The 11,894-nt window shown below is 47.4% G+C and overlaps 1 protein-coding gene across 1 annotated transcript; it reads right to left on the bottom strand.

Moving 5' to 3' along the window:
* Positions 1-1,524: 1,524 nt before the first annotated feature.
* Positions 1,525-6,237, bottom strand: LOC144145572 (amine sulfotransferase-like). Its single transcript, XM_077677222.1, has 2 exons — positions 6,192-6,237; positions 1,525-2,623 (listed from the first exon to the last, which is right to left on the bottom strand). Exon 2 carries the CDS (start codon positions 2,612-2,614, stop codon positions 1,649-1,651), a length of 966 nt encoding a protein of 321 aa, XP_077533348.1. The 5' UTR covers positions 2,615-2,623; positions 6,192-6,237; the 3' UTR covers positions 1,525-1,648.
* Between the last annotated feature and the right edge of the window lie 5,657 nt (positions 6,238-11,894).

The following is an 11,894-nucleotide window of genomic DNA, read 5'->3' as shown; positions in this document are numbered from 1 at the left end:
GCAGCAAATGGGAGCTTGAGGCTGGTGCACGCTGGGGTTTACAAACACTGACACTTTGGTTGTTGCAAGCGACTACACTTTTTCGCTGGACTAGCCAAACGTGCTTTTACAGAAGATCATGCTCCTTCCACGGACATTGTGGAAAATGTGATGCAGCCCCCGAGCGAGCGAGCGAGAGAGAGAGAGAGAGAGAGAGAGAGAGAGAGAGAGAGAGAGAAAGAAATAACTTTTATTTACATAAAGGGTTAAGGCGCGGTGGGCACGACCCGGAGAGTTGCGTCGACTTCAGCCACTCGAGTCACAAGCTCCTTCTGGAGCTGAAGGTCCGAGCGGCCCAAAGCCTCCATCCAATGGTCAAGACAATCAGTTTTAGCGAATGGGTCCTCTGCAAAAGCCCACATTAGATGTTGGACCGTGGATTTTTCACCACAGCGGGGGCAGAGTGAGGATGGGTAGAGCTAGGGGTGGACATGATGAAGGACGGCTCTGCAGAGTAGAAATTCCGCTTGGAGTTGACGCCAGAGGCGTTCCTCCTCCAGAGTGAGGGATGAGTGAGCGGGGGGAAGCTTGCGGCGGGAGAGGCGGTAATGCCGTCTGACCTCTCTGTATGTGAGGAGACTGTTCCTGCACGATCTGGCTCCATGGAGGGAAGAGTCCACATCGTATGCCCTGGTGAAAAGTGCTCGGCCTGCCATGTGGGCCGCCTCTTTCCCTCCAATGCCCGTGTGAGCCGAAAACCATTGAAGTTGAAACGCGTCGCATGTCAAATTTAGAGAATTTTGTGTGCCGGGGCGGAAATGCGCCTTTCGGCAAAGTTTTTTACGGCCGTTTTCGAATCCGCAAATTTCCCCCCAGGTACCATGCAACATCCGCATGAATCAACGGCTGCGCTTGAACGGGCTGTTTGGAGCTTTTCTTTCAGAGTGAAAACGCGTCTAAAACACCTGCCTGGGATTGGCTTATCGGTGCATTGTGTCAACCCTCCAGCGATTCTGACAAGATGGGTACGTGTGTTTTCGTTGCAATTTAAAGCATGCTTGTGCTTTCAACTGCACAAAATCTACCGTATTTCGGCGCAGGCGGCTACTGTTTTGCAGTCGAAGGCCATCTGTCTGCACGCGGAAGGGACAGTGTACCATGGGCCGCCGGCTCCTGCTGATAACTGAAGTTACCCGACCATGGCGCCAATATAGTGTTTCCAAACACAAAAATAGCGTACTCTATTGCGAAGAAACTGATACTAAACCGATTTTTATTACAACGCGTTGTGATTACAGTTTTATAATCCCTGTGAGTGTTTCGTTACAAGAGCTGGACTACACATCACGGTTAACGTAAATTGACACTCCATATTGTAGGTAATTGGTAATCATTCGTATGACACTAGAGCTAGCGAAAATTTGTTATAATTAAGGGTATCACATTAACGCGACTAACATTCAAGCATGCGTTGTTTGTTGTGATGGAGGCTGTACGTCGTCATAAAGTGTGTCCTGATTGATCATAACATGCTGTTCTAGAGACTAATGGCTGAAAAGTATTTTAATTGTTGCATTATGTCATCAAGGTATAGAAGATATATTTAAAAAAAACAGATCTATTGCGTTAGTTCACGCCTTCTGAGAAGCATGTAGAATAGCAGGTTCTTTCACTGCGAAGATTTGGATGCTTCAATGGCTTCAGCCCGAATGTCTTTCCAGAGTTCCACAACAGAAGATTTTTTCTCACACTCTTGGATTCTGCACTCCATGCGACGCAGAAGCTCTGGCGTGAAGTGCTCCCTCCACCCGCCTACCTTGGCAGCTCGCACAAACGCGTATTTGTTTTCATCTCCTTCAAAACCGTTTTTGCATTTGTGATTCTTGCGCGCGAGCACCTCTTCCCAATCTCTGCTTAGACTTTCCTGGGTGTCTAGAACTAATATACTTCTCATTGACTCGGCATTGGATCTCTGGAGCAACTGCTTGAGCAACTCGTCGTTGTCTTTTAGGGTCTTGCCATATTCCTCCCCGAGAAAGTGAGCCAGTTTAAGCACAGCGTTTCCTGTAAGATTCTTGAGTTCTTCGTAGGTGAGAAACAGCACGTTCGGTTCATTTCTCAGTGCGTATCCCGAGGCCACATGTTCGAAGTAATCGCCGTACCCGAAGTTACCGCCGATAAATACCTCCACGAACTCCTGGAATGTTCCGTCGTAGAACTCGTAGGCGCTGACGTTGGTGGCCATGTTAAAGAAGGAGACGCACACGTCCCACGGATTGCGAGCCACGTACACGTACTTCGCTTCCTCCGCCATGCTGCAGCGTGACAATGGCAGATGTGTTAAAAATGCTCTCAGGGGTAGAGGCGACGCCCACTCCTGGAACTTTGAGTACTCGAATAACCGCATGTTGTCCGTGAATTCTTTGTGGGTTGTGACTGGTTCGCCTTTCTTGAGGATTAGCTGAATAATGAACTGCACCCAGTGCGTTCCACTCTTCGGGAACGTAGATACGAAGACATCTCCGGATTTGCCTCTGAACTTAAGATTTTCACGAAGTATGTCGGGATCAATCCACACGCACCGAGGCACGCCGTCAATTATCTGATATTTGGGTTCCTTCCGCTGCATCGACATATTGTCCTCCTGAAAATAGATGACACTCTATGAGGATGGTAATTTTAAACATCATAAAATTTCAGCCCGAAATTTCAGCGCGGAAATTCAGCGCGGAAATTCGCAAGATAATAAGGAAAGCCCGGCGAGCCTATAGGCGATTCTGCAGCAATAGTACCGAATTTAATGAACAGGCTTTGAAAGACTCTAACAATAAGGTTAAGATTGCAATAAAAAATGCGGAAAGACAATTTTTTGGCCGGTTGAACATTGACCTTAAGCAAAACCCGAAACAGTTTTGGAAATACGTAAAGAAAACCAGGAAAGATGACATTTCTATACAGTCATTATCAGTGGATGGAATCACTGTGCAAGGTAATGCTGAAATGGCGGAAGCATTCAATGCATTTTTCCAGTCTGTTTTTTCACAGAAAACGTCAACTGCTCCTTTACCGTCATGCGTTAGTGATGTAACCCACTCTATGGATGATATCATTATAGATGTTTATGGTATAGATCGCCTCTTACGCGAACTGGACACTTCTAAGGCATGTGGTCCAGATGGGCTATCGCCATTTGTACTGAAGGAGTGCTATGACGTTATTGCAAGGTATTTAGCTATTATTTACAAAATGTCACTTGAGTCAGGCATTGTTCCTAAAGACTGGAAATTTTCAAATGTAACGCCTTTTAAATGCAGAGCATTTCAGTAACTCACGATGTCACCCGCGTTGGCGTCCGTATTCCGCGTCCGCATCGCTCCCCCTACACTATATATAAAGTTTCCCATCCAGTCGTCGCCCGCGTCGACGCATTATGCAAACATCCCCCTCGCGATGGGCACGATCAAATGCAGAGCATTTCCGCGGGGTGCGCGCCTGCAAGTCGTATGGATTACGTATTGGTTGTGGTTGCTGTTGTAATTGTTGTCTTCCAGCGTAGACATTGTCGATGAAGTCGATGCTGAAACGTGAAACGTGCCGTGAACCCCCTGCCGCGGCTATGACGCAACACAATCCACTTTAATCCAATCCAAATCCAAACCAATCCAAGCCAAGCCAATCCAAGCCAATCCAATCGAATCCAATCCAATGCCCCTCGCGAGAGAGTGTTATAGCGCCGAAATCGCGCCACCACACGAACGCGTGATGTTGACGTGTCACGATCACGCCACAGATGTTAGCGACCGGCGAGCGCACGAACGACATACGTGGTTTAAGCGCGAACCGACCGCGGCGAGAGAGCGCGATGCGAGCGCCCCCACCTGTTCTTGCGCGCGAACCGAACGCGGCGAGAGAGGGCGTTCCGAGCGCAGAGAAGGCGAGGAGGACGCGGGGGAGAGGGCGAACCTGTGGCCGACGGTTGAATGAGTCAAGGATATAAGGCGCGTTCGTAACCTTCTACTCTCTGTCGGCTTTGGGGCGCAGTAGTTAGAGCGACGTGCACCTTGCGTTCCGCCCGCAGAGTCGTGGGATCGAAACCTGGCGCCGGTAAGTATTATTTCTTTATATAGTGTAGGGGGAGCGACGCGGACTACGGACGCCAACGCGGGTGACATCGTGAGTTACTGAAATGCTCTGCATTTAAAAATAACACTTGCCGGCGCCAGGTTTCGATCCTACGACTCTGCGGGCGGAACGCAAGGTGCGCGGTACTCTACCAACTGAGCCACAAAGCCGACACAGAACGGAAGGTTACGAACGTGCCTTATATCCTTGACTCATTCAACCGTCGGCCAGAGGCGCGCCCTCTCCCCCGCGTCCTCCTCGCCTTCTCTCCGCTCGCAACGCCCTCTCTCGCCGCGTTCGGTTCGGGCGCACAACAGGTGGGGACGTGCGCAACACCCTCTCTCGCCGCGTTAGGTTCGCGCGCAAGAACAGGTGGGGCGCCCGCATCGCGCTCTCTCGCCGCGGTCGGTTCGCGCTTAAACCACATATGTCGTTCGCGCGCGCTGCGGTCGCTAACATCTGTGGCGTGATCATGGCGTCAGCATCACGCGTTCGCGTGGTGGCGATTTCGGCGCTATAACACTCTCTCGCGAGGGGCATTGGATTGGATTCGATTGGATTGGCTTGGATTGGCTTGGATTTGAATTGGAGTGGATTAAAGTGGATTGTGTTGGATTGTGTTGCGTCATAGCCGCGGCAGGGGGTTCACGGCACGTTTCACCATCGACTTCATCGACAATGTCTACGCTGGAAGACAACAATTACAACAACAACAACCAATACGTAATCCATACGACTTGCAGGCGCGCCCCCCCCCCCCCCCCCGCAGAAATGCTCTGCATTTGATCGTGCCCCTCGTGAGGGGGATGTTTTCCTTTTTGCCAATCTCCCTCCTGTCCCCCGCCCCTCCCGCTGACAGTAATTTTCATAGGCTTGTTTTCATCAAGGGCCGCTTTGCTCTACGGACGGAGAGGACAAAGTCATGAACATCGCCAAACAACGCTGGCTAAATTGACGTCAAAGAAGGCAGAATAGGAGCGTATAAAGATTATGGCTTTCATTTCCGTTGAAAGACATATACACTGTTAAAGCGGATGTGACTGAATATCGTGTTGCGATTATGGTTTCACCTCGTCTCAAAAAAAAAAAAAACATGTACACTACCAGACAAAGCATTTCTCGATTTTATCGTGCCGATAATGTTTTGGGTCCGAGGTTAGAACTTGACTGCAAATTCTTGCAGGAATATCTAGACAGCAGTATAGCCAGAAATGCTTCATTCACCAGTTCTAGATAACTGGGTCTATGACAACATCTGAATGACGCATCACTTGCAAAAAAATTTACCGTGCTACGACTCGCTATTCACTCCAAATTGAGCGAAATTGCCGCCTATACGCCGAAAAGTAAGGTGGAGCAGCCAAGACAAACGAGGACTGACTCCTAAAAACCAAACCTAAGTTGAAAAGAACGGGCGAATCTAAGTAAAACTGTAATTTGTTGTTCAGGTAATGCTTCTCACTTAACTAGCCTAATAAGAGCTGAAAGTGCTGTAGTTAGACTCCACCTGAAAGCATAGGGCTTTAAGGTTCAGGCGTGGGGCTGCTAGAAAGGCTTAAGAGGAGTGACGTCCCGATATGTGTATTAGAAATGCGACTTAGAGTTACCCGTGCTACCCGTGGAGATAAGATAATATGTGGTTAGGAAGTAGTTTTAGCAGTATTAAAGCGTACATTATTATCGGCATATTTCTCACAAACCACGAGGTAAAGCCGTTTTTGTTAACCATGCCCCTCTAGTAAAAGCACATGCATTGACATGAGACGAAAAGTTCCAATTCTGTACAACTATACTGTGGGGAAATAAGGGTTGTAAATTAAAAAAAAAACTCGGCGTCAAAAATCAGTTGTCCTTCTGGCTAATTCAATCTCAATTTTGTACCGAAATATCTTATTTGAATTGAGATCTATAGAGTGCTCTTTCGCGAGAAAGTTAATTTAACCTGAAAGGTTATTTTTGTGTATGGACAGAACGACCCGATGAAGCATCTGGTGTGTATCGGTAATTTTCTTGGCTACAATATCACAAGAAATGCCGCACGTTTAGCTCTCCAAGGCAACAAAATTTAAGGTTAAGAAGGTCGTGCTCACCGGGTATAAGCGCCTGCGTTATCTTCAGAGAAACAAAGGGGAGCGCACAACAAACGTAGGGCTCAGCTGCCTTTATACTTTCGCACAAATTCCACAAAACAAAGAAATAGTGTTGGACGTTGTCGGGCTTGCCACGTGGTAGACAATATTTTCCCACAGACACTTTTTTTATGTTTTATGTCCATGCAGTAGGACAAATCATTCGCAGTGCATTCGCTTGCGAACGTTGACTTTAGCTGAAAACGTTTTTGATGCGTTAACAGAGTTTCAATCTTCTGTTTGCGTCGTCAAAATATTCGCCACTCATAAGGTATTTGAACTATTCTCTTCGTTCGTTTAATCAAACGCTACTCCTCTTGACGGGGCACGCGTATGCGAAAAAAATTGTGGAAAACTGTGTCAAAGATTTCGATATTGGTGGTGAGTCAACGAGGACCCATGAGGCTCCCCGTTGACTCACCACGCAATATAAAAACACGCAATATAAACACTTTGACTTGAAATTCAGAAAGTTTGATATGTCTGCTACAATTTTTTTTTAATGACTCCCGGATGAGAGGACTTTGACATTGCAAACGTTATGCCTTCATGTTTCGAAAGTCATTTGATTGTTATGCCATTGACATGTTATTGAGAAAAGTTTGACATGGTGTTCAAGTAAAATGGCATTTGATATTTGGAATGCCATACATTGAAAATATCAAGGCCATTGACACGAAGGTAAGTTCAAAACAAAACTTTGAAATGAGATTCCTGTCAAAACACCTTCACATTTTTATCGACCCAAGGGTAAAATGTCTCAGGTAATTTTATTGGAATGCCATTTGAATGTAACTGAACACGGCTGTGTGGCAGCAGAGTGAGGTGCGTAGCGCAGCGAGGCGGGAGAAACAAAAGGATTGTGGGGTTGCGGACATTATTCTATCAATGCCAGAAGTAACTTCGCTTCTTCCCCGGGTAATTAGATCGCTATCGGGCGCACCTGTACGCAATGAATGAAGAGGGTAAAGGATTGGGATGGTTAGCCAAGATTGCTGGCCAAGCAGAAACCTTTTAAAACGGTCGTTTTGCGTTGCCTCTGTCTATGTTGGGCGCCGAAAGAACACAATTTATTTATTAAACCAAAAAATGCAAACCTAAGAAGCGTTTCAGAGGCGCCTTAGAAGTGATACCAATGATATCTCCATCCCTGAAACGTTGATGCTCCGCGAGGAAATACTGATCTTGAGCACTAATATTTATAGTGTCACAGTAGAGACCGGCCGTGGTGCCGAGTCCGTTCGTATACCTCGGGCCCTCTGCTCTTGAAAAACCCTATGTCACCCCCTGCACTTTCACTAAAATGGCGATTTGGCTACACTAACAAGAATTGCCGCTACTATGTGTGTACAAGGAGTACCGTTAGGGTAAAAAATGTAACGCTAAGAAGAAGAGTAAAGAAGAGTATTGACTAAAAACTAAAGAAATCAGAAATATCTCTATCGCGGAATATCCATCTATAAATGCGGAATGTTTGTCGGAGAAGAGAACACAAAATGGAAAAAAGCACCAACACTCTACAATGCTATACTAAAGTGCCTACACTAAACGATGCTATACGATCCTATACTAAAGTGCCTACCGTTTATCATAGGATCGTCCCAATCTCTGCGTATTTTTTTGGTCTACAAGCGCGATTCAGACGCGTTAACTACGCTGTTCAGCATCGCCCTCAACTACGTTCCTGCAAGCTGTATGAGTGCATCCCGCTACAACCTTCTATGACTCGTACATTGCAAACATTCAAAGGACATTGAGGCGAATTCTTTCAATCTCTGTTCATGTCTATTCCAGAGCCTTATCTAACAAACATACTTACATTGCGTATTTGTGGCAAGAACGGTGTTTATTACAAAGCTGGGAAGCCTAATTATACCATGCCCAATTTAGGGGGGGGGGTAGCAAGAACTGTACCACAGAAACGTAAAGAAAGAACTACAGCTACAACTCCAGTAAAGTAAATCTGTGTGCATGTTATACGTTGTCGTGTCCACTTCGTTAGTTTTGCATACGCACTGATGGTGGTGTCACCGCTATTGTGTTTTCTTACGAAGAACTCCAGGTGCACGCAGGAAAATAATGTTCGTCCGCAGGTACTTATCACTTTCTTTGAGCAGTTGACTATACAAGTTTTGGTTTCGGTACCCCAGGAAATAATATTGTCTTCCGGTGTTACCATAGACCACGCCGTCACGATACATCAAGAATTCGCTTATCGTGGTTCTGCGAGTTTTTCATATGCAGAATGCGCCAGGTAACCGTGCCCGTAGCACATAGGGCGACGTAGAACTGTTCCAAAATCGCCAAAGGACAGTTCACGCGCACGCAACTTGCTCTGAAAAAATCTTCTCGTCGTCGCTAACGCGAAATAGCACGCAATTTGACTCCAACAATGGAGCTCGCCTGGGTCGTATCTGTGGTCAATTTGCCATTCGGTTATCCTTGTGGTCCAGGTCCTGTCCGTTCGTCTCACTACATAGCCAGTTCATGTACAGTTCTTTTTCGTAAGTTGAAATATGATATCTTCCGCAAGAGTTTGCTACCTCATCTAGGATGCTCGTTCCCTGTCTCCAAGTGTTACTCTTATCGATACTCGCTCCATCGCCTCTTAAGCTGACGTACGGTTACTTTCCTGTTGTTTGAAATTCGCCACGTTTCTGCTCCATACGTCCTCACCAGCAGCACGCACTGGTTGAATACAAAACTTTTTTTTGCAAATGGCGGTAGCTTACTCCATTTTTTTTCCGAGTGCTTGTCTAATGAAACCCAGCCCATTCCGATACTGCGGCGGATTTCTTTGTCCTGGTTGGGATAAGCGCTGGACACATTGCCAAGGTATTAACTGAAGTTTGATTATTCGGTTTAACCCACCGACGCTGCAAAGGTGATGAGGCGCGCTGTAGTGGAGGGCTCTGGATCAATTTTGACCACTGGGGATCTCTAACCTGCGCCGAAATTTCGTACACACAGCCGTTTTTGCTTTTCGTCTTCATCAGAAAAGCGATCGCCGTGGTCGGGAATCAAACCCGCGTCCTCGTGCTGAGCAGCACAACGCCTTAGCCTCTGAGGCACCGCGGCGGGTCCAAGGTAAGTTCTTCTACTTATTCTACTGCTTCAGTATCTATGTTGAAAAGGTTCGCAATGCGCATGTTCGTTTACTATTACTTTTGATTTATTCGTATTTATTCTAAGCCCCACGGCGCAGATTTGTGTTTGCAGTTCTTCCATCAATATTTTGCAGTAGTTCAGAATGTTGACTGGGCAGACTTTCTCGCGTACAAACCTCAAACGGTTCGAATATTCTCCGTTTATCCGAAACTCAGCGTTTTCACAGCGAAGCCTCCTGAATAACCCCTCCAGACACGCTGTAAACGATTTTGTGTTGATAGTATCTTCCTGTCGCACGCCCTTTCGGATCTGAAACTTTTCCGTTTGCTCGTGAAGCATTATCTGGCGGTATATCCCTCATATATGCCGTCCAGGAGTTTTATGTCGGTCTAGTCTATTAATTGGTCCCTTAAAACTTCATAAACTGCTGTAGTGTCTCTAGAAACAAGAGAATTTTCATAGTCTATCAATCCCATGCAAACGCGTTTAGTGTGCTCTGCGGATTTTCCTATCACTTTACTGGCCGCATGATTGTGTTTCAATGCTGAGTCATCATCACCAGCCTATCTACGCCCACTGCAGGGGAACGACCCCTCCCATTAATCTCCAACTATCCCGGTCCTGTGCTACCTGCCACCAATTTACCCTTGAAAACGTCTTGATCTCCTCGGCCAATGTAACTTTCTGCCACCTCCTGCCACGCTTGCCTTCTCTAGGAATACATTCGTTACCCTTAATAACCGACGCTTATCTTGCCTTCGCAGTACATGCCCTGCCCACGTCCATTTTTCTGCATAATTTCTACTACAATTGTCACGGGGCCAAAGACGACGCAGTTGTCTTCAAGGAAAATATGTTTATTGGAGCGAACTTGTGCTCCCCTAACAACTAAATGAATGCAGGCGGTGAGGCAGCAGTCAACTAAGTGACGTGCGAAGACGAGCGTCGACGATTCGAATGCCGCGGCGTCGGCCCTGTGTGGGCTTTTATCTTTCGGCGCGAGTGTTTCTGCAACCGTCGATTTACATCCAGAACATTCATCAGAAAGGATTATTCTGGGCTAGTGACGTTAAAACGAAACAATCTGCTTATCTGAATGAGATAGCCCGTGCGGCATAAAAATAAAGAATGGAAGACGCGCTTCGCTTGGGACACAGATAACAAAGCCGGGCGTGGCTGCGCAGTAAAAACAAACAATAAAATAAACAAACCCATACATGGTTCGCGGCATCACATCTCCCGCCCCCCCCCCTCATCTAAGAGTGCATCGACCCGATGCTTAAAACAACAGACAATGCGATCAAACAACAAAAATGAGTCCGTCATCTTGCATACTAAGGTTTCAAGTGAACCACGTGGACGATTTCGGGCCGCATGTGTCGTCGTGATGTTCCGTAATCACAATAGGGGATCACCTCGTAGGTAAGTTGGCCGATAAGTCGTACAATCTGGTAGGGTCCGAACTACCGTCGCCGAAGCTTCTCACTGAGTCTGTGTCGTCGGAGAGGAGTCCAAACCCAAACACGAACCCCTGGGCGGTACTCGGCGTGTCGGCGTTGGAGGTTGTACCGCCCGGCATACACCAGCTGCTGGTCCGTTCTACGAACTCGAGTGAGCTGGCGGCCCTCCTCCGCACTCTGAAGGCATCCTTGGACGTCAGGGTTGAGGTCGTCGTCTTCTACGTGCGAAAGCATGTCGTCAAGCATCGTAGACGGCCGTTTTCCGCAAAGAAGCTCGAACGGCGTCATCTGCTTAGTTTCCTAGATAGCCGTGTTGTACGCAACCGTGAAATACGGGAGCACTTCGTCCCAAGTCTTATGCTCAACATCGACGTACATTGACAGCATATCTGCGATTGTATTGTTGAGATGTTCTGATAGTCCTTTGGTTTGGGGCTGGTACGTCGTCATTCTTCGGTGATCCGTGTTGCTGTAGCGTAATATTCTTGCATCAGCTCCGCAGTAAATGCCGCTCCCCGGTCTGTGATGAGGACTTCCGGGGCTCCATGTCGCAGCACAACTTGGCTTATAAAGAACTTCGCCACTTCTTGTGCAATCCCCCTCGGAAGAGCGGCGGTCTCTGCGTAGCGCGTCAAGTAGTCTGTCGCTACGACAATCCACTTGTTCTCGGATCGGGATGTAGGGAACGGGCCAAGAAGGTCCATTCCAATCTGTTTGAAGGGACGCAAAGGGACGGTGATCGGCTGCGGAAGTCCGGCAAGTCTCGTCGGTGGCGTCTTTCGTCACTGGGAGTCACAGCAGCTGCGGACGTGGTGGATGACGTTGGAATGTAAGGCGGGGCCAGTAGTACTACGCCTTGAGTTTTACAATTGTGCGGGCTCTTCCGAGATGTCCGGAAGTCGGGTCGTCATGACACTCTTCCAAAATTTCGTCGCGAATGTCTGCTGGGACAACAAGAAGATAATTCGTTCTAGTTTCAGGGCTGAAATTCTTCTTCAGGAGAACGGAGTTTTTCAGGCTGAATGGTGGTAGGTTCCGTTGGAACGTCCTAGGCACGGCGACCTTTCGTCCTTCGAGATCATCGATTATGACGCGT

This window comes from Haemaphysalis longicornis, unplaced genomic scaffold (genome assembly GCF_048455015.1).
Source record: "Haemaphysalis longicornis isolate Haplotype H1 unplaced genomic scaffold, Haemaphysalis longicornis Haplotype H1 scaffold_7, whole genome shotgun sequence".
Taxonomy (NCBI): domain Eukaryota; kingdom Metazoa; phylum Arthropoda; class Arachnida; order Ixodida; family Ixodidae; genus Haemaphysalis; species Haemaphysalis longicornis.
Note: the sequence above shows the minus strand (reverse complement) of the source record. Positions and strands in the feature narration are given on the sequence as shown.